Raw genomic sequence first — 23,852 nt, forward strand, 5'->3', positions numbered from 1 at the left:
ATCTGTTGGGTATTTTGAGCTCAAACTTCACATACACACTCTGGGGACATCAGAGACTTATTTTACATCTTGTGAAAAGGGGCATATAACGGGACCTTTAATCAAGCGACACTGTTACTACACAGTGCTAAGAGATCCAGTAAAGGAAGCATTTGAATTCACCACTGAAGTAATAACATCGCTGCGAGATCTAGTGAGAAGCATTCAAATTTATCCGTTATTAACAGATCAAACAGCGCTAACTTGGAAACCAGGAGAAACATTGTGCCATGAATGAACTAGTTATAGGCTTTAAGTCCACAGATCAGCAACATTCACCATGGATTTATTGTAGTTACACTAACTGTAACAATGGAAGTTTGGCAGGAATAGTAAAATGTTTTCAAGTACGTCACACATCTTTTTCCAGCACTTCAAAACTCAAATATTATCATATTTTAATGATATTTTTAATGTGATGACCAAAACATTATTTGTTCATCCTTCAAATATTACCCCCATTTATAAAACTAAAAGTTTCAAGGTGTAGGAAAACTCACACTTATTTAAAAATAAATTCTTTTAATAAATAATTCTTTTTTTTATTAAATCAAGGAAATTTCTCAGGCATTTCTTTCTTTTTGCTGTATCAAAAACATACCTAACCATGAATTTTGTGAGCCGTTACACCCCTACTTATTACAGATGTTGATCTACCTCAAAGTTTGCATTGATTGTTCTACATTTACACTTTTTGTAACATTTTATTTAAGTTCAAGAGTTTCTTTAACACTTACTTTTTTATCTTAATATAAGAAATAAAGAAGACTTTTTGTTTACTGCTAAAACTAATATAAGTTGTTGTTTGCCTAAATAATGTGGATAAATAAAATAAAAACAGTGGTTTAAATTCAAACTTTTCTACTTGTCTTAAAAAAAAAAAAAAAAAGATTATAAAAAAATGTCAATAATTATCGACATCGAACGATATGAAACATTATATTGTGATACATTTTTTAGCTATACGCACAGCCCTAAGTATAGGAATAAAATAATCAGAGAAGCCAAACAGCTTGATTTATTATTGCCTTGTCAAATCTTCCAGGAAATACACAAATAGCACAAAAATCAAATTGTCTATTCACGCAAGTCATCTGATAGCTCACGCTCAATATCAAAACAAGAGGATTAATGTAAAGTTGCTCAGGCCCATAGGGGTGCCCGCACACAGAATGAGGCCTAACAGCATAAAAAACAGTTACACAGAACCGGATGTGATATTTACAGAGAAAAGAGGCAAGATAGCGAGAAGCCTTTTACCTGGAATACGGCGTGGGAGCGGGAAGACGAGGCGTTCATGTCAGTGGGGTGCTGCGTCCTGTTTCTGTTGCCATAGTCAAGAGCTTCAAGGATGTTCTCTGCAGATTTGGGCTACAAAGTGTCACACACACACACAATCAGACGAAGCAAACCAATGACAACTCTTTGTGGTCTATGGTGACATGAATCAACGTTACAGAAAATGCACAGATGACACATGCAGCCCAACTTCACCTGGTGCAGGGTGAGTCCTTGAACCACAACTCCGTTGGAGCCATCCTCTCTCACCGCTAATGGACCAGAGTTAGTTAGCAAATCCCGAATCTGTTCATTATAAACCTGTTCCAGAGACAGTGCAGAACGTTATTGCTCAGAAAACAAAAGGGCTGACTAACTCAACTGCACAAGGAACAATGAACTAGAGCTAACACAAATATAGCACTTTTTGTGCACTCAGGTGCACTCAGTTTTTCCTCTCAAAGGTGCACTCAGTTTTACCCCTCATTAAAAAAGTGCTTTAAAAAAAAGCATTGTAATGAAAATATTTTGCTTTTGAGTGATTCTGCATCCACGCTGCTAAGTGTCAGTAGATGCCTGCCATATTTTGACTAGTGCAAAAAACAAACACTGAGTGCACCTTTAACACATGCACAGTACCGTTCAAAAGGTTGAGGTCAGTAAGACTATATTTAATCAAGAATAGATCAAACTAAATTGAACAAAACTGTAAAAAAAATTGGAATGTCGCATAAAACATTCGCAAATAAAGCAGCGTTTCCATTCCATGTGTTCAAGAGAACAAAATCATCACTTCCTGGGAAATTGACAAAATATCTGCAATACAAATGAAAAATAATATGTATTTAAAAATAAAATGAAAAAAATTGCTGCAATCAGGGAAGCCATTAGCCAGGTTTCAATTACAGATTTGCGCAAAACTTTTGCAATATTTTCTAAATGTCGATAAAAAAAAAAAAACTTGTGAAACAACGGCATTTCCATTCAACGATGTTATGCGAATAAAACGTAATTATCCTCTCGTGACAATTAATTCCAAAAATCATGACAAAAGATCGCAGCCACCACATCAGCCATTATTTTTTATCGAAGACGTAGGCATGTTATCTGTAGATGACCTGCAAATGTGAAAAAAAAAAAAATTCCATTGCAGTTTCCCAAAATATTATTTTTTCAAACTGCCTGAAAACCCACCTCATGTGACCGTAATTTTTTTTTGCGATATATGATTTTTGCTAAATTAAAAAATTGTTTCCATTGGGTGTATTTTCAATTTGCTCAATTTGAAGGGTAAAGGACACTTAGCTATTTTGGCTCTTTTTTCCAACATCATAAATGACTTGCATCTCAGAGGAGACGACGAAACACGTTGCATTCAGATGCCAGGTTTTTGGGAACGCAATCATGTAAGATAATGTGAGGTAATTAAGCTAAATCATTCAGACATTGGCTCATGAATTTCAGATGATCAAAACAATAAGACTGATGGCTTTGCCATCACCGGAATAAATTACATTTTTAAATATTAAAATATGTTATTTTAAAGGGGACCTATTATACAAAATTCATCTTTACATGGTGTTTGAACATAAATGTGTGTCGGCAGTGCGCGTACACAACCACCCAATAATGGTAAAAATCCACCCACTCCTTTTTTTTATATCCATAAATCATAAGCAGTGTTTCAGAATAAGCCGTTTTCAGTTTCTAAGCAATGTGACGTCATGTGATTGCTTGTGTTTATGTGAACTTTGTGTTTTTGACATAACCCTGAGTGCATTTGACAGTTTAAGCGCAATAAGACGTGAAAGAGAACTAAGTTTAATACTCACGGGACACGCCATCTGACATCCAGCTTCTTGTGCGTGTGTTCTCAGAAAACCATATTTAATAAGTTTAGATTGATACAGCTTTAAAACGCATGCAGATAATAAACTTTCATGATGACGAAGAACTGCAATGTCACGTGAGCGTGACCGCGATAGAGATAATCAAAACCAAACAGATGTTTAAGTTTTTGGCAGAGTATCTGAGGCACGATATATACTTCATTTGCATTTAATGATACAGGCATGAAAACAGCTATTTTTCCTTCCACTCCAAAACGGGCATTTAGCTTACAACATGGTATAATAAACGATCTGTAGAGTATTTTGAGCTGAAACTTCAGACACATTCTGGGTGGGTACACCTGAGACTTATATTACATATTATAAAAAGGGGCATAATAGGTCCCCTTTAAATTGTAACAATACTTCACAATATTACTGTTTTTATTGTATTTTTGTTCAAATAAATGCAGCCTTGCTGATGGTGAGCATAAGAGACTTCTTTCAGAATCATTTAAAAAAAGAAAACATAAAAAATTAACCGACCCCAAATTTTGAATGGTAGAGTATATCAGTGATGGACACATAAAATACTAAAATCCTCCAGCTATCAAGAGGTATTAAACTACAATAAACCTGAATTAATAAATGCACAATACTGTTTACAGTCAGTGGAAATAAATTTGAAACCTCACCTCAAGATAAGAAAAAGCTATGTTAAATACTTTGTCCTCCTTGATGAGGTCCATACGAGCAAACAGTTCCTTCATAGTGAGAAACATCACTCCTGGGGTATCACTAGTGCCCAACATGGTGTGCGTTTTTCCGGCTCCAGTAGCTCCATAAGCAAACACTGGCCAAATGAAAAGACACAAATTTAGGAATAAACTTGATCAGCTATACCACTGCCATAATGACATGAGCTATCTGAACAGTCTGATTTCCTGAGAAGTATCAAATAGTGTTGAGATTATTGTGTGCACATCCCAACATCTGGCAGGTGCTGGACAAAAAGGACTACTAAATAGAAAAGATTGAAATATCCGCAACACTGCTTACTCCCATATTTTAATAAAAAAAGCAACGTTTCGACCCTACTGGGTCTTCTTCAGGCAAATGGTAAAGCACATTTGATACAGAGATATGTAGGCCTTACAATCAACTGACCCACCCTGTGATTACAATTAGCTTGATTGGGTCTAAACAAGCCTAATGACCCCACTCATTATTGAATTAAGAGAACAATTGCATAGAAAAAACAATCAACATACACAGGAAACAATTCCATATATATATATATATATATATAAGTTAACCCCAACAACACATATTAACCCCACAAAAAGAATTTTTTTGGGAGAAAAAGCCCCACATATGCATATAACTTGCTAAAATGTAGTCAGAAACAGGAAATTACCTAAACAATCATTAAATACTCACATACATGTCATGTATATATATAAACCCACAATCAATTACATAGGCTACATAAATACAAATTATATTATGACATATAACATGGCAAAGCCATACATTATAAGAATGGCTTTATATCAAACTCTTCATTCAGGCCATAAGGAGACATTGTGTTTAAATAATAAATCCAAAAAGTTTCCCGTTGGAGAAGCCTTTTACCGTGATCTCCTCCTCTAAACGGTTTATTGACCCGCTCTACCCCGATATATCTAAGGGCGCTGACATTATGCCCAGCTAATTTAAAATGAGCGGCAACAGGACTGCGTTCATCTCCTTTTCTGATGGTGCTTCTGTGCTCACTGATTCTAGTCCGTAGCGCTCTCGTTGTTTTACCAACATATGATAACCCATAACCTTTGATCTTATTTCTGATGATTGTTTATTGGTCACTTTTGATGTTCAGAGTTTGTACACAAATATTCCGCATGATGGTGGCCTAGAAGCACTTCAGTATTTTCTCTCTCTAAGTAAGGTTGAGCTAAAACCTAGCACTGAGTGCATATTAGACTTGGCTAACATAGTTCTTACTAATAACTTTTTTCGCTTCCAAGATGAGTTTTATATTCAAAAGAAAGGCACTGCCATGGGAAGCAAAATGGCCCCTAATTATGCCTGTTTATATATGGGTCGTTTTGAGAATCAATTTGTGCTGCATCAGAGAAATTCTTTTTACTCTAAGATCTTATTTTACAAGAGATTCATTGACGATATTTTTCTGATTATTGACTGCACAGTGGACGAATTAAATGTTTTTCATGAGTATCTGAATTCTTGTAACGAACATTTGAAATTTACCTTGGAATATGACAGACAATGCATCAGTTTTCTTGATATTCAGATATATAAAGATGGTATGAGTTTAAAAACTGATCTTTTTCGCAAGCCTACGGATCGCAACACTATACTGCATGGGGATAGTTTTCATCCCAGGCCATTGGTCAAAAGTCTACCAATCAGTCAGTTTAGTCGTGCACGCAGAATATGCAGCGATAACACATCTTACTCAAAGCAAGCTGCGGACTTGACAAAAAGATTCCTCAACAGAGGGTACAAACAAGAGTGGGTTAATTCAGCCAAAGCACGCTTTGATCAGATAACGCAAGACGAGTGCCTTAGATCAAATAAACGCACAAAAAACCCAAATAAGTCTCCTTTATGTTGTGTAAAATATTCTCCACTTGTGTCAGAATTTAGAGGATCTGTTTATAAACATTGGCATATTATTGATTCGGACCCTAAATTAAACAAAGTTTTCCCAGAAAAGCCTAAGCTTATTTTTAAGCGTGCTTCTAACTTAAAAGACCATCTAGTTAAGAACGACATACGTCCACAACTTACAACGCCTTTTCCTAGCATGCCAGATGGCAATTATAGATGTGGCAGTTGTGCCCAGTGCTCGTACACGTATAAGTGAAAAAATTTTAATCATCCACACACTGGTAAGACATTATCTATTCGCGGCACTATTACATGTAGCACCACACATGTTATTTATTTAATCAGCTGCCCATGTGGGTTATCATATGTTGGTAAAACAACGAGAGCGCTACGGACTAGAATCAGTGAGCACAGAAGCACCATCAGAAAAGGAGATGAACGCAGTCCTGTTGCCGCTCATTTTAAATTAGCTGGGCATAATGTCAGCGCCCTTAGATATATCGGGGTAGAGCGGGTCAATAAACCGTTTAGAGGAGGAGATCACGGTAAAAGGCTTCTCCAACGGGAAACTTTTTGGATTTATTATTTAAACACAATGTCTCCTTATGGCCTGAATGAAGAGTTTGATATAAAGCCATTCTTATAATGTATGGCTTTGCCATGTTATATGTCATAATATAATTTGTATTTATGTAGCCTATGTAATTGATTGTGGGTTTATATATATACATGACATGTATGTGAGTATTTAATGATTGTTTAGGTAATTTCCTGTTTCTGACTACATTTTAGCAAGTTATATGCATATGTGGGGCTTTTTCTCCCAAAAAAATTCTTTTTGTGGGGTTAATATGTGTTGTTGGGGTTAACTTATATATATATATATGGAATTGTTTCCTGTGTATGTTGATTGTTTTTTCTATGCAATTGTTCTCTTAATTCAATAATGAGTGGGGTCATTAGGCTTGTTTAGACCCAATCAAGCTAATTGTAATCACAGGGTGGGTCAGTTGATTGTAAGGCCTACATATCTCTGTATCAAATGTGCTTTACCATTTGCCTGAAGAAGACCCAGTAGGGTCGAAACGTTGCTTTTTTTATTAAAATATGGGAGTAAGCAGTGTTGCGGATATTTCAATCTTTTCTATTAAGTATCAAATAGTGACAATAAAGAATTGCATCTAAAAATGACACATTTATAAATGACCATGGGTGTGTTTCCCAAACATATTGTATGCCGATTTGATCGTAGAGACCATTGGTGTCAATAGTTCTACTTAGGCTTACGATGCTTTTGAGAAAAAGATCCCTCTAGCAAGGTGGAATGAAAAACAACAACAACAAAAAAAACGGCCTTGCTCTTGTAGCAGTAACAAAATGTGAGAAAGGCATCAGGCACTTCAAAAACTTTTATGCCAAGACAAAGACTGTCAGCCCAAAATTGCATAATAAATCCTGGTTTTACTGCTGAACCCAAGTACATGGCACAGAAAGTTACTTTCAGATTCAGTGAAGAGAAATAAAATGTCTCACCAGTGCAGTTGTAGCCATTCAGGACACCATCCACTATTGCTTTAGTGGTGTTCTCAAAAACTTCCAGCTGTGAAGAGTCCTCACCAAACACGCTGTCAAATACAAACTTGAGGTCCTTATTGGCTCTCTTTCGCACATCCCTGTTGCCTACCCGCTGTCCCCGGAAAAATGTCACTTCTTCCTCTTTAGGATCGAAGACAAGCATGTGGTTGTCAACAACATGGACAACCTTCTTGCAATTTCCATCCTTTTCTTTGTTGTTTAAAGGACGAACACGAACCACCACTTTCACGTGGCTGCACACCTCCACATCTGACATTGTCTTGTTTTACAGCTTCCCACTGAAAATCTCTGCTTCTTGATGTTTGTGTATCTGTACAACAAAAGAGAATAATTTTTATAAACAGGGCGATTTCAAACAATCTAACAGTATTGGAAATAAAATACAAGAAAAAGAGCAAGTTACAAATAATTATTCAGTTATGTAGGGAAAAACAAAAACAAATCCTATGACACTTAACGTTATTTACTTTTAAGTGTCAAGACATGCTGGAAACATACATTAGTTTGTTTTATTGTGGCTTGATACCATTATAAATAAACTCTAACAGAAGGGGGCTCAACATAAGAAAACTAACGTTGAGCCTCATACTGCATATCAGCCAATAAAATTCTCTCATAGACTGTAACTTACGCAGGATGTTTTAGTATAAGTTAAGGCCATTGTTGAAACCAAACCAGCATACTGCAAACCAGATTTGGTGCCAATTCATTTTAATCGCACAGTAACACAAGGCCAGTTACATTCATTACACGCTTGACTATATCATTCGTCTATAAAGTTTAGTTGATATAACGTTAAGTTACTTTAAAACTATTATTAGCATTAGTTAGTAGCATCTGCTAGCGTTGCGCTAAAGCTGCAGCTAACTGCTCATTCATTTCATTTGAATCACAAAAGATCAAGTTAACGCAATAAAATGTGTATAACCTACCATCTGATACAATCGGAATCTACGGCGAATGATTTGGCTATGGTATTAAGAGAAATTTGTACTTTTAAAGTCTACATTTGAGCTGATAGTAAGCAAACTCAAACCCATAAGCGCGAATATTTCAAACACAAGCTGCTGTTGCGTCCCTGCATCTGATTGGATGAGCGCATTCTTACGTCAGGGACGTATGACGCTATGACTGGTTCTAGGCGAATGAGAGTTTTATTTACGGTGCAATATTGCATAAAATATATAATTACATTGAACAATATGATTTCGAAAAAATGTAATATATAGCAGATTTCAGTTAAAGTGATAGTTATGAGCGTACTTTGAATGTTACTTCGCGGAATGTAATTTAGGTTCCACATCCTGCGACTAAAATTAGCTTTTCAGTTTTAAGGATCTAAAAAGAGCCCATTTTTTACAGCACACAGTGATTTCACTGATCTATTTTGCCCCGATGATGTTTCAAAGTATTTGAATAAAAAGAAGATAGAAACGCTTTGACTGATTAAACATGAAGACAACACACGACTGCCGTTTCAAAGCTTCAGGGGGAAAAATACACTGATTACTGTATAATCCTGATACTACCATATTTTCATATATTCATAATCTTGAAACATGTACATATGGCAGTAGTCACATTTATGCCATGTGGAAAAACCCAAAGCCCCATTTTGATTTAACTGATTGATTATTAAATTGTATTGTAATATTAAACGAAACAAATTAAAAGTATTTCACCAAACCAAACCAAAAAAATTTCCCGACACATTCCCGACAACTATATATATATATATATATATATATATATATATATATATATATATATATATATATATACATACAGTACAGGTCAAAAGTTTGGAAACATTACTATTTTTAATGTTTTTGAAAGAAGTTTCTTCTGCTCATTAAGCCTGCATTTATTTGATCAAAAATACAGAAAAAAAGTAATATTGTGATATATTATTACAATTTAAAATAATTGGTTTTCAATGTATTATACTTTAAATTATCATTTATTTCTGTGATGCAAAGCTGAATTTTCAGGATCATTACTCCAGTCTATCACGTGATCCTTTAGAAATCATTCTAATATGATGATTCATTATCAAAGTTGGAAACAGTTCTGCTGCTTAATATTTTTTCATAACCTGTGATACTTTTTTAGGATACTTTGATGAATAAAAAGTAAAAAAAAACACAACAACAATATACACTACTGGTCTGTAATTTGGGGTCAGTATTTTTTTTTCTTTTTTTTTTTTTTAAAATAAATCATTATTCAGCAAGGATGTGTTAAATTGATAAAAAGTGATAAGTAAAGAAGATTTATATTATTAGAATATATTTTTTTATTTTGAATAAATGCAGTTCTTTTTAACCTTTTATTCATCAAATATATCAGGCAGCAGAGCTGTTTCCAACACATAATAAATCAGAATATTAGAATGATTTCTAAAGGATCATGTGATAGACTGGATGTCACATGTGACACTGAAGACTGGAGTAATGATGCTGAAAATTCAGCTTTGCATCACAGGAATAAATAATTTTTTAAAGTATATTCAAATAGAAAACTATTATTTTAAGTTGTAATAATATTTCACAATATTACTGTTTTTTTTCTGTATTTTTGATCAAATAAACGCAGCCTTGATAAACATTAGAGACTTCTTACAAAAATATAAAAAAATCGTAATGTTTCCAAACTTTTGACCTGTACTGTATATATATATATATATATGTGTGTGTGTGTGTGTGTGTGTGTGTGTGTGTGTGTGTGTATAGTTTGAGAAATTGTGATTCATCTGATGAACATTAATTGAAGTGTCGCATATGAATTTAGTCACATTCTGCATATGTAAAATATCGCTATAATGTATCTCAGTGTATTGTGCTCATCCTACTTGCAGGAGGAACACAAAATCATCATTTCTTGTTTCTTCCGGGAGCTGTCACAGCTGCACTCATGAACCTCCACGCTGAATAAAGGACCAAACAACCTTGCTTATTAGTATATAGCGATTAATCAATCATTCACAACCTGCTGTATTGTTTTATCTGTTTGCATAGTAAGTTCTATGTTTACGAACTGACCTTTGAATATTATACTGTATGGTGTGCGGAGACGCTTGTCTGTAAATACATCACGTGTTGACAGACATGACAACAAATACATGCACTTTCTTTAAAATCTGATCACAAACACATCCCTGAAAAACCCTTGCTCTGGCGTCCTGCACGTGTCCTTGTGTCTCGTATCATATTGGCGGGAGTTTCTCAGGCTGTGACATTTACAAATTATAAACTGATGGGTAATATTAAATGTACAAGAAAGTAGTTTATATTATGACTTTTGCATGTTCACACCATATTTGCATTTTTAAGTGATTGTGAGTTTAAAATATCACCGTTTTTTAATTAAACCTTAATGACACTTGCAAAAATGATATATCTTGGATTATACAGCTTGTCAGTATTATTCTCATTATATCTCATACCTTTTTTTGTCCTCTTTTCTGTGCAGAACCACAGAAAACGAACAAACTATATATCTTTTCATGGTTACACCTTGCAAATGGACATTGGGACTTTGTAAAGACGTGATTCCTGACCACGGCTCCAGAATGTTCAGACGATGTAGGAGAAAGTTGTGGCATCCATTGAGGCCCTATACTGGCTCAATGCCTTCAAACCCTGATTCTGAGTTAAAAAATTCAGAGATGTCAACCCAAAGCGAGAGACCCTTACACACACCAGTCATGGTGAAGGAAGTGTTGCAGTTTCTGGACATCAAACCCGGGCAGGTCTGTCAGTTCTTTATCTGAAGTCAGCTTTCACTGAAATAAAGTGTTTACACTGACTATACATGTATATCTAGCAGTTTGTGAGGTCACATTTGTGTCATCTGCATCTTGGACTTATATTTTTTTGTGGCTGAATCTGTAATGATTCCGTGCATAAAGACCTACACTGTCAGAAAAAAAGTGCAAAATTGTACATTTAGTGGTACAACATGGTACTTTATCTAGCACTAAAAGGTGCATATTAGTACAGTACATTAGAGTAGTAATATGTATGTACCTTTAATGTACTAGTATGAATGAATCTTTTAGGGGTAAATAAGGTATGCCCCTATAACGGCACTGCCCCAGTGACAAGCTGTATTGTACCCCTAAAGGTACAATATTTGCAATTTTTTTAGTCAATTTAGTTATTGAGTCTGATTTCATGAGATAAGATTGCAAATTGCTAAATGAATAAATGCAAAATATTGACGAATATTTACCCTCTACCAAATATCTTTTCGAATAGCAGTATCATCAGAAATCATGTGATTCGTGACATGTTTAGATGGAAATAATTAATGAAAAAGACCATAACGTGCATCCTTTTTAACTCCTACACAGGGTGCAACATTGAACTTTAGTGTTTGTGTATTTGTGTATGTATGTGGGAAAACCTGGAGGCGGAATGTTGACTTGTCATCGCCATGTTAACCACATGCCGTCTTGACAAGAAAAAAAAGTTGTTTGTCACTAAAACTTTTAGGACTCCCGATTTGTTAACTGTCCCCTCTTGGGAAGGGTAGGGAAGTTAGCAGAGTGCTCACAGACCTTGGCGTACTCTAACGTGCGAGCAGGCCAGATGGGCGTGAGTCAAAGGGCCTTCTGCTCTAGTGGGCAGCTTGAGATGGGCATCGCTGGGTCCTACCGCTCAAATCGTTGCTCATGCAGGTGGGGGCTCCGGGTCAGTGACTGAGTCAGTGATGGCACCACTGTTGGGTTGTTGGCAGATCGTGGGGCACCACAGTACCACACCATTCCTGACTAAGGTTTGCACCTCTTAACTTCACTATCCGCCCATGGGCCAACTGGTGCAGAGACAGCCTGCCAAAGGCCTGCGTTTAACCAAATAATCAAATAAAAAATAATGAGACCGTCTGTGCTTTAATAAGGAATGCATCTCACAGATGTGTTTGTGTATGCAACGAGGTTGTGCGCCATTTAGAATTGAATTGAGAATGCTTTTTATATTCTGAATTTGAAGTTGAATTGAAGTGGCAAACAAGAGATAGAACTGAAAACTGAATTTAAGGAAGGAAATTCAAATGAATTGAAATTCATAAAAACTCAAATAAGTGCAATTTAAGAAAGTTTGTTAAGATTAACTTTGAATGTTGACATGACAGCCGTGTCTAAAATTTTGAAATGTTTACTTTACAATAAAGTCAATTTGTGAACATTATTTATTGCATTAGCTAACAATAAACAACTTTTTCTACACTATATATTAATCTAGTTTAATGTTAGTTTATAAATATTCTATTATTCATTAGTAATTCATGTTTCATTTCAGTAATTCATAATTCATTTTTCATACATTAATGTTAATTTGTACAACTTGATAATATTATAAAATGTATTAATATGCATAGAAAGTACCATTAGCCTTGATTATTAAATGCTGTAAATGTACTGATCATTAATTCATGATGCATGTTAACAAATGTCAACAAATTGTTTTCAAAAACTTAAAAACTTTTAAATCATGTCTTTTAAACAATATCCCAGAATTACCTGTTGAAATTTGTTGAATTGCAATTGAGTAAATTCATCTTCCTGTCATTCCAATTCAAAATCCATTTCAACTAATGGCCAATTAAATTCAAATTTGGTGCAGAAAAAGTAAAAAGATATGTCTTAGGCATGTTAATATCTCCCCCCCCCCCAAAAAAAATGGTTTTAAGTCAGTTATTTATATCTTTTGTTGTAGTGTGTCAGTAGGAAATATCAGTTTACATTTCCAAACATTATTTTTGCCATTAATTGTAATAATCCAGTGAGATTTCTGTATGCACAAGGAATCTGACAACAGCCAGGATGATCTGATCTCACCATCATCGAGTCCGACTAACCCACTAACATTTCCCTTAGTTTCAGATAACGTAAGCTAGCCAAACTGAGCCAAAGCTTCTGGCCTGGTTGCAAAGTACGTTAGTTGTAGAGTTTTTGACTGCATCAATAATAATGTATACGATGGGCTATACAGTATATTAAATGTTCTAGCCTAAAAATGTTAGACGAGCTTTCTTCCAACTTACTTTCTCCATCACCACGTGTGTTCGCGCGATGTTGTTGGTTATCTAGTAACGAACGTACGGTGGCCGAGGACAACTTGGCTGGCATTGCCTTTTCAGCGTGAGAAATACACGGTGTGGCGTGTGAGCATGTGAACTGGTTGAATTGCATGTGTCTCATGGTCAATGCGTGAGACTTGAGAACTTTTATAAGTTGATTGTACCTAAATGTGTGTTGGCAGTGCCTGTACACAACCATCATAAAATGATAAAAATCCATCCAGTGTTTTTTTTTGACGTCACAAAATCGACGCCCCTCCCACGATTGTTGATTGACAGCAGCGTTTCAACACAGACCCGCCCTCGCTCGTGAGCGAGCTGTCAATCATAGTCCGCGCGTCATTGTTGATACGTTGGAGCACTGTCTATGAGCAGAATGGCGTCTAAGCGATTGTGGTGTTCTGTTCTTGGGTGTAATAAGGAACACAGCAGTCATTTTGATGTTCCTAAATCCGAACCACTGAAGACGCAGTGGCTGAGTTTGTTTTCGAAGGGAATATTCCCCACGATCAACGTCAATGCTTTCATGTTTGCGCGAATCATTTCACACACCAGACTGCTTTACAAACGAGGTCAATATAAATCTGGTTTTGCTAAGAAACTGCTCCTGAAAAAAGGATCGGTACCAACTATTCGTGTTCCTGCTGCACCTCCAGAAGAAGAAGTGAGTGTAACGTTTTATTAACCTTATATTAATATTTATATTAATCTTTGCAATTCGCGAGCACGCTTCACGATGAATGCGGCTAAGGTTTACACTCAGGGTACATTACGGCATGTTTTCTATGTACGACGTTCTCAATATAATTCATAATCCGAAGTTTATAATGAACAACGCGTTATGGTTATTGTGTTATTATTTCAAACGGTGTACACTCAGAACAGAGGGGCGGGGTCAGCAAAGTACATTATCATTTAAAGACACATGCACTTAAACGGCGTGCTGAAAACAGAGCTGTTTTTGACCAGGTAAAATGAGTGTTTTCTTACAATACTAATGATAATTTTTAATTAAAGTATATTACAAACTTTTAATTTAGACCCTAAAGAATCATATTAGCCTGCACAAAAATGGCATTATATGACCCCTTTAACATGCCTAAAACTTTTGCACAGTACTATATAAATATATATATACAATATATATATATATATATATATAGCCTACGTATACAGTGCTGGTCAGAATTATTTGCCCCCTAGGTAAATATGATCAAAGATGGGTGTAAAAAATAAATCTGCATTGTTTATCCTTTTCATATTTGATTTAAAATGCAAAAATCTAACCTTTTATTGAAGTAAAATAATTTAAAGTGGGGGGAAAATCACATGAAATAAATGTTTTTCTCCAAAACACATTGGAGAACATTCCAAGATAACAGCTCTGAGTTTTCTCCTATAATGCCTGATGAGTTTGGAGAACACCTGACAAGAGATCAGAGACCATTCCTCCATACAGAATAGGGTGGTCCTTATCAAGTCCAATTTTTTTTGTGTGCAAAATGTTAGTGTCTTAACCTTTTAAACTGTTCATTTTAACTTCAAAATTAGAAATATGCAAAAATGTTGACAAAAAAATGATATTTAGAGGTAGCTCAATCATGTGGAAGATTGCCAATGTTAAGCTGTGCGGCGTTATTGTGATATGCAAGTAATATTAAAAGTTGCTGCAAATGAACTACATTTTATTGAAATCAGAGCAACACTGACATGACAACAATGACAACAATCTCAAAAAAGCACAAAGTTTTCAACAATCCCTCATTTCTGATGCTCAGCAGCCAGTGTTGACTTTTTGCAGTCTGGATAGATCCATCAGTGATCTTCCACCACATGAAGGAGAAACTGCAATTGTGCTTCAGAGTGTGTGAGATAGCCATTGTATTCTTGAATCAGAGCCACTCCTCTCTCGGCGTGATCATTGACTACTTTTATTGCATGGTTGCCTGTGCCTCCTGATAATCTGCTTGATTCGGCCAAAGTTCCGGGTCAATTTCAAGGAATGTAATGTAATTTTTTAAACCAAAAAATGTGCTCTAAACCCAAACAATAACCAAGGTGATCATCAATAGAAATATGTATTGATTCCACCAGAAAAGGTAAATCTGCTAAACCGGGTCATGGATGGATTAATTTGGATTTAGTTTCTACAATAAGTAAACTGAGATATGTATCTAAAATACATATTTAGGAATATATGGTGCTTTAGATGCTTTTATGGAGATTTTTTGGGAATTTTACTAGCCAGGTACAATACCAAATCAAATGATCTGTTTTTACGAAAATCATCAAAATCTCAGAAAGTTTAAAGCTATTGAGTTACCAGTAATTATTATGTTACTGCCATAAAAATTGGCATGCTGTATTTTCTTATATAAAGGAACAATTTGAAGGGTTAAGAGCATGACAATTGGATACTTTAAAAATAAGGACCACCCTAATACAGAATCTCTCCAGATCCTTCAGGTTCCCAGATCCATGTTGGCGCTTCTTTTCTTCAGTTCAGCCCACTTATTTTCTATAGGGTTCAGGTCTGGGGACTGGGATGGCCATTGCAGATGTCTGGTTTTGTGCTCAGTGACCCATTTCTGTTTTGATGTTTGTTTTTGGATCACTGTCTTGTTGGAAGATCCAAACATGGCCCATTATAAGATTTCTAGCAGAGGTGTTCAGGTTTTGATTTTTTATCTGTTGGTATTTGATCGAATCCATGATGCCATGTATCTGAGCAAGATGTTCAGGACCTCTGGCAGAAAATTAGGCCCACAGCATTAATTTCATTTTGCACGTGGTACTTTTTTTTATCCCTGTATGAACTAAACCCATATTAAGTGTTTGCTGCCAAAAAGTTTTTTTGTTTTTGTTTTTTTTGTTTCATCTGTCAATTTAAATTTTTTTTTTTTTAAATAAAATATCATAAGGATTAAGCATGCAGATTTATTTTTTACAGCCATCTTTGATCATATTTACCAAGAAGGCAAATAATTCTGACCAACACTGTACGTGTATGTGTGTGTATATATATATATATGTGTGTATATATATATATATATATATATATATGCATGTATATATATATATATATGTATATATATGTGTATATATACATATATATATATATATATATATATATATATATATATATATATATATATATATATATATATATGTATATATATATGTGTGTATATATATATGTATACAGGTGCTGGTCATAAAATTAGAATATCATCAAAAAGTTAATTTATTTCAGTAATTCCGTTAAAAAAGTGAAACTTGTATATTATATAGACTCATTACATGCAAAGTGAGATATCTCAAGCCTTTATTTGTTATAATTTTGATGATTATGGCTTACAGCTTGTGAAAACCACAAAATCAAAATCTCAGAAAATTAGAATATTACATGAAATCACACAGTAATTACACAGTAATCCCATGGTCATTGAACCAGGTTTTGGTTATTTTGGCAGTGTGGGCCGGTGCAAATCCTGCTGGAAAATGAAGTCAGCATCTCCATAAAGCTTGTCTGCTGAAGGAAGCATGAAGTGCTCTGGAAATGTCCTGGTAGACGGCTGCGTTGAGTGGACAGCACAGTGGACCAACACCAGCCGATGACATGGCTCCCCAAACCAACACAGACTGTGGAAACTTCACACTGGACTTCAAGCATCTTGGATTGTGTGCCTCTCCATTCTTCCTCCAGACTCTGGGACCTTGGTTTCCAAATGAGATGCAAAATTTGCTCTCATCAGAAAAGAGGACTTTGGTCCACTGTGCTTTATTAAATCCAGAGTCAACGCAACCGTCTACCAGGACATTTTTAGAGCACTTCATGCTTCCTTAATTTTCCAGCAGGATTTGCACCTGCCCACACTGCTAAAATAACCAAAACCTGGTTCAATGACCATGGTATCACTGTGTAATTACTGTGTGATTTCATGTAATATTCTAATTTTCTGAGATTTTGATTTTGTGGTTTTCATAAGCTGTAAGCCATAATCATCAAAATTATAACAAATAAAGGCTTGAGATATCTCACTTTGCATGTAATGAGTCTATATAATATACAAGTTTCACTTTTTTAATGGAATTACTGAAATAAATCAACTTTTTGATGATATTCTAATTTTATGACCAGCACCTGTATATATATATGTATATATATGTGTGTATATATATATATATATATATATATATATATATATATATATATATGTATGTATAAAGCAATTTGTTTTTATAAATTTGGGATTAGACAATAAGAGTAATGTGATATGTGGAAAGATCATGCCGGTATTATTGTATTTAACATACTGTACTGTGCTGATTTTAATGCTAAGTGGGAGTTACAGCAGAATTTCAAGATGTGCCTTTACTTCCATGACTTTAGTCTTCTAATCAGTAGAGATCTGTTTTATTGCTTGAAGCGTTTAGTCTCAAAATGTAAAAAGCAAGCAGCAAATTGTTCAATGTGGAAAAAAAGAGCTGGTTCATGCTCTTCTAATAATTACCAATTTAGCCTCCTTTATTATTACTCTGACAGACAGCGTAATAATAACTGTTAGTCAAACGCTTACTGTGACTGCTCAGAGGGATCACTCTAATATTTTGATCTGCCATTGTAAAGCAATCAACCCCACTGCAGAAGCTCTCATCCAACAAGGCAGGAGTGAGTATGAATGGAGCTCTTAGGCAATCAAAGAGTAAATGCAGCAATTACAGTAAAGTGGGTAAATGTAGGCTTTCAGCCGGCCACCTCCCACGCAGCTATCCAGGAATGGATAGCAGCACAGGTGAAGGGTTTTCACGCGTCACCCCCTGGAACGGCAGCTGCAGAGTAGAGATTTCACTGACAATCCATCAAAATTGGTTCTGTAAGCGGGATTGCCCTTGAATGCTCCGTGACGGTGACGGCATATGGTCTGTGCTATACTTGTTTGACAATATTTTGCTTGTATACATCCGCTTATGACAACAATCACGTTATTTTTCCCCTAATTTTTATTCTCCTGTGCTCCCAATTCACTACTGCTACTGTACCTGCAACAGCATAATTACCACAAAAATTCCAGTAAGAATGGCTGCACACTTCATTTCTCATTCTATACTTACAGGTGTCACCAACATGTGTGGTGGCCCACGCCAACTTTCCTATTGCCATGGGAACTGTTGAAACAGTTGAGGGAAGGTTACCCATATTTAGCTTACCACCTAGAGCCATTGCAAAACTGAATTTTGTGATATTTTGGGGATTTCAAGCATGACATTGTACTGCTTTAGCACCTTCCTATAGAGCACAAAAAAGACCACTGACTTTTTTTCTGCAGCCTTGTTTCCAGAAGTATTTTATTTCCTTTCCTTCCTAAGTGTTTTTATTCCCATTCATTTTTCTCCATTAAGCAATTTGATTTTAAACATTTAATAAAAAAGAGTCCTTAAACCAAAACAACCAGCTCTGAGATTTATTCATAACATTAAAAAAAAAATTAAATAATACTTGAAAATCCAACAAAGGTACTGTCTGCTTAAATTTGACATGACATAATTAAAAAATGTTTACAATGTAAATTGTTTCAATGTAAGTTAAATAGCAAGTCTTTTTGTATGGAGAAAAGGAATTGTTGTGCTCTATTGAAATGTGAAGATAGATGTCACAGAATATATATATATAAAAAATGTAAAAGTAGGTACAATGTATATATATACAGTGAGGAAAATAAGTATTTGAACACCCTGCTATTTTGCAAGTTCTCCCACTTGGAAATCATGGAGGGGTCTGAAATTGTCATCGTAGGTGCATGTCCACTGTGAGAGACATAATCTAAAAAAAAAAAAAAAATCCAGAAATCACAATATATGATTTTTTAACTATTTATTTGTATGATACAGCTGCAAATAAGTATTTGAACACCTGTCTATCAGCTAGAATTCTGACCCTCAAAGACCTGTTAGTCTGCCTTTAAAATCTCACCTCCACTCCATTTATTATCCTAAATTAGATGCACCTGTTTGAGGTCGTTAGCTGCATAAAGACACCTGTCCACCCCATACAATCAGTAAGAATCCAACTACTAACATGGCCAAGACCAAAGAGCTGTCCAAAGACACTAGAGACAAAATTGTACACCTCCACAAGGGTGGAAAGGGCTACGGGGAAATTGCCAAGCAGCTTGGTGAAAAAAGGTCCACTGTTGGAGCAATCATTAGAAAATGGAAGAAGCTAAACATGACTGTCAATCTCCCTCGGACTGGGGCTCCATGCAAGATCTCACCTCGTGGGGTCTCAATGATCCTAAGAAAGGTGAGAAATCAGCCCAGAACTACACGGGAGGAGCTGGTCAATGACCTGAAAAGAGCTGGGACCACCGTTTCCAAGGTTACTGTTGGTAATACACTAAGACGTCATGGTTTGAAATCATGCATGGCACGGAAGGTTCCCTTGCTTAAACCAGCACATGTCAAGGCCCGTCTTAAGTTTGCCAATGACCATTTGGATGATCCAGAGGAGTCATGGGAGAAAGTCATGTGGTCAGATGAGACCAAAATAGAACCTTTTGGTCATAATTCCACTAAACGTGTTTGGAGGAAGAAGAATGATGAGTACCATCCCAAGAACACCATCCCTACTGTGAAGCATGGGGGTGGTAGCATCATGCTTTGGGGGTGTTTTTCTGCACATGGGACAGGGCGACTGCACTGTATTAAGGAGAGGATGACCGGGGCCATGTATTGCGAGATTTTGGGGAACAACCTCCTTCCCTCAGTTAGAGCATTGCAGATGGGTCGAGGCTGGGTCTTCCAACATGACAATGACCCGAAGCACACAGCCAGGATAACCAAGGAGTGGCTCTGTAAGAAGCATATCAAGGTTCTGGCGTGGCCTAGCCAGTCTCCAGACCTAAACCCAATAGAGAATCTTTGGAGGGAGCTCAAACTCCGTGTTTCTCAGCGACAGCCCAGAAACCTGACTGATCTAGAGAAGATCTGTGTGGAGGAGTGGGCCAAAATCCCTCCTGCAGTGTGTGCAAACCTGGTGAAAAACTACAGGAAACGTTTGACCTCTGTAATTGCAAACAAAGGCTACTGTACCAAATATTAACATTGATTTTCTCAGGTGTTCAAATACTTATTTGCAGCTGTATCATACAAATAAATAGTTAAAAAATCATACATTGTGATTTCTGGATTTTTTTTTTAGATTATGTCTCTCACAGTGGACATGCACCTACGATGACAATTTCAGACCCCTCCATGATTTCTAAGTGGGAGAACTTGCAAAATAGCAGGGTGTTCAAATACTTATTTTCCTCACTGTATATATATATATATATATATATATATGAAACAATCTTTCAGTGTTTCATTATCCTGTTTTGTTTCTTATAGAAGCTTCCATTGACAGAGGGAAAGAGCCGAGGGAAAGATGGAATTCTTTGTTAATTCTCTCTATTCTCTCCCATTCTGGGCCTTTTCACCTTCCACTCGCCCATAAATTAACCAAACTAGAGCAGCCTCATTAGCCACCAAATTAGCCTGGAAAAAAATTACGTTTGGAACAACTGGATTTTCTATTCACCTTTAATTGCAGATCCACTTTGCCGGCTGAATAACCATTTTACACTAATTATCTTAACCATCAGGATGCGACTGTAGCATTTGGCTAATTGAATAATGAGCAGTGTGAATCCTACAGTTTGATTACAGGGGTGTAATGTGGAAGCCATTTGAGAATGACAGTAGCACCAGAGTAGGAGATGGGGGAGTGGGAACTTCCATCTGTCTAAGGGGAATAGGCATGTTTGTCTACATTAGACCTACAGCCGTGTGTAATAATGCACAGTACGTGACCTGACCAGGTAGCGATGCATGCCTTGCTCCCTTCTGTTTGGAAATTAGTTGAAAATTGGTTTAAACGTTTCATTCAATTGGATTAGTTTTTCTGGACGAGCGTGTGGATAGTTTGTGTTAAATGAAAAATGCGAGACTGATTTCATTTTTACTTCATTTCATTTTCCGCCTTTTCTTCTCTGTCACAATCTTCTAGTGCACATAGAGCTTAACTGAGTGTAACAGATTGATATGAGGAGGTTCACAGGTTCAGCTTTTTCATTCCTTGCCATTTCAGACCAATCTCAAAACCAGATGTGACCCCTTAGGAATGATTCTATTGCTGTCTCATAGTGTTAGAGCCAATTGGAAAGGCCAAAAGGCCTGTATGCATGTGTTGCCATGAATTTCTCTCTGGTTTTTCATTATACTATCGTTGCAGGTGTACATTTATGTTTTGTCCTCATGCTTCTCATTCACATTTCACTAACAGGATTTAGTCACAGCTCATCATCGGAACACTGTACTTTCAAAGGCATATAAGAATAATAGGCAGGACAGAGGCTTGGCATTTCATGGCAAATGGGCATTATGTGGCTATAATATAATGCATATGATATTAGGGAAGCACAATATATCTGTACCAGACTAGTTTTCCAATATTAGAGATTTTAATTGGTCATTTAATTTATTTTATTTACATTCATTTACATTACCTTTGTCATTGTCTAACATTTACTTAAATATTATAAAACCACAAATTAAAAAAATTAAAAACCAAATCTCCAAATTAATATTCATTTTTATACTCTACATTATAATGCTGGGATGACTAATGTACTTTTATCATTTAAAATGATTGCTTGCTTGTTTTTAAACAGGATTCCCTGAACACTCTGCTTATCTGCCACTGGTCAGACAAACAGAATGCCCCGCCTCCCAAATCACACCATTGGTTGAGTCAGTGTTGCTATGTCAGGCAGCTTAAACAAACAGAGCAATGTTGTCTCTAAAGTTGTCTGCACATTAAACTGACTGAGAAAGTATTTCAACTTTAAACTTCACCTCGCCCCCCTCAACCCGAGCTGAGGAACATAATGGTGTTAGAATGTCCTGAGGTGAGCTTATAAACAAAAGGCTCATTCTTATTGACAGTTTGCAATGTGTATTTCTCTCCAGTTTCCTTGGTGAAGGGGCATACGTTATTGTCTATTAGATTTATTCACTGCGATCTGGTGGGCCCATTCTCAGATCTCACCAAAGGGCCTTTTTACTTGGTGACGTCCACCCACGACCTAGCCAATCTCCTGTGATAGATTCCTCGGTACTGGCTTTCCCCTGGAGCCTACCCACGAACAATCGAAGCCAGCCGCTGCTTTATTCATGTCCTGTCTCATTTATTGGCCCTGCTCTTAGCGCCTGGTTACACACATTTGCACGCCCACTCAGTAAAGACACACCCTGACAGGAAGTGATTTGTTTTGTTTTATTGCCCGTCAAAATCCCCAACGCCCCCCTTTTCTAGTCTTTACCGTCTTGTCCCCTCCCTGTGGAGAGTGTTTGATCCAGGCAGGTGGACCAGCAGGGATGGACACAGCCAGGCATAGGGGAATCCTCTGCTCTGGCTCAGGCTCTGTCACCAGGGAGGAAGGATTGCAGCCAAGGGAGATTAATGAGCTGTCAGTCTGGTGAACGGGGGAGGATACGGGAATTGGCTGAAGTTACCTTTCGGGCTGATCTGGGGTCAGTTGATCAGTTTGTCTTTCAGTGATTCTGAATTAGATGGCGATAATGGGGTAAGCTCTTAGAGTTGCATGAAGCATGGGGTCCTGCGATAAGTGACCCTCTGACAAGATGCCCATCCTGGCCACACCTTCTTTTCTCCTCTTTCACTGAGGTAGAATATCACCTGCTGTCATATGTGACCATCTCTTTTGTTCACACCACCAACATTAATTGACTTTTTTTTTTGGCCAATGCAACAGGTGGCACCAAAAATTAAAGACATAGATTGGGCAAAAATGGAAACTCTATCTTCAGTTACTCACCCTCATGTCGTTTTAAACCTGTATGAATTTAGTTTATTCTGCAGAACACAAAAGAAGATATTTTGAAGAATGTTTAAACTGTTTTTGTTCAAACAGTGAAAGTCTATGGCGTCCAAAACAACATTGAACCACACTGACTTTAATTGTATGGACATCTTCTGTGTTCCCCACAGGTTTGGAATTACATGAGGGTGATTAAATGGTGACAGAATTTTCTTGAATGGGTGAACTACTCCTTTAATACTTTGTATAAAACGGCCGGCCGTGAAAGACCCGATGACGGCAATCGGCAATGCTGACGCTGTGGTATTTATCAACAAGCCATGACGTCAGCGCATTGACAGGGCCAGTAGGACAGGCGGCAGACCTCAATAAATTTTCATGTAATGTTACACTCGCACCGGTCATGCATGGCAAATAGGTCCATGTGCTTAGGTAAGGTGCAGACTGCATTCTCCTGGTGGACATGTTGTACTGGGGATATTTCTGGTCTGTTCTGGCAAGCCGCTGTCTC

General features: G+C 36.5%; 2 protein-coding genes across 4 annotated transcripts in view; one reads left to right on the forward strand and one right to left on the reverse strand.

Annotated features, from left to right (window-relative positions):
* The window catches only part of kif18a (kinesin family member 18A), a 40,226-nt gene extending 31,739 nt beyond the window's left edge, over positions 1 to 8,487 (reverse strand). The window contains exons 1-5 of the mRNA XM_079866900.1: positions 8,309 to 8,487; positions 7,314 to 7,686; positions 3,842 to 3,999; positions 1,534 to 1,638; positions 1,300 to 1,410 (exon numbers count right to left, since the gene is read on the reverse strand). Coding sequence (XP_079723026.1) covers positions 1,300 to 1,410; positions 1,534 to 1,638; positions 3,842 to 3,999; positions 7,314 to 7,632 — 693 coding nt within the window. The 5' untranslated portion in view covers positions 7,633 to 7,686; positions 8,309 to 8,487. The remainder of the gene's footprint in view (positions 1 to 1,299; positions 1,411 to 1,533; positions 1,639 to 3,841; positions 4,000 to 7,313; positions 7,687 to 8,308) is intronic.
* A 1,771-nt stretch (positions 8,488 to 10,258) lies between these two features.
* Positions 10,259 to 23,852, forward strand: part of mettl15 (methyltransferase 15, mitochondrial 12S rRNA N4-cytidine) — a 104,942-nt gene continuing 91,348 nt past the window's right edge. For 2 of the 3 annotated variants that reach the window (XM_079866906.1, XM_079866908.1), the window contains exons 1-2: positions 10,259 to 10,392; positions 10,848 to 11,127. In XM_079866906.1, the coding sequence (XP_079723032.1) occupies positions 10,882 to 11,127 (246 nt within the window). In that variant the 5' untranslated portion in view covers positions 10,259 to 10,392; positions 10,848 to 10,881. Of the gene's footprint in view, positions 10,393 to 10,433; positions 10,636 to 10,847; positions 11,128 to 23,852 lie in introns of those variants that run through there. The other variant, XM_079866907.1, reaches the window with a different exon arrangement.

This window comes from Squalius cephalus (assembly GCF_949319135.1).
Source record: "Squalius cephalus genome assembly, chromosome: 3".
Classification (NCBI taxonomy): domain Eukaryota; kingdom Metazoa; phylum Chordata; class Actinopteri; order Cypriniformes; family Leuciscidae; genus Squalius; species Squalius cephalus.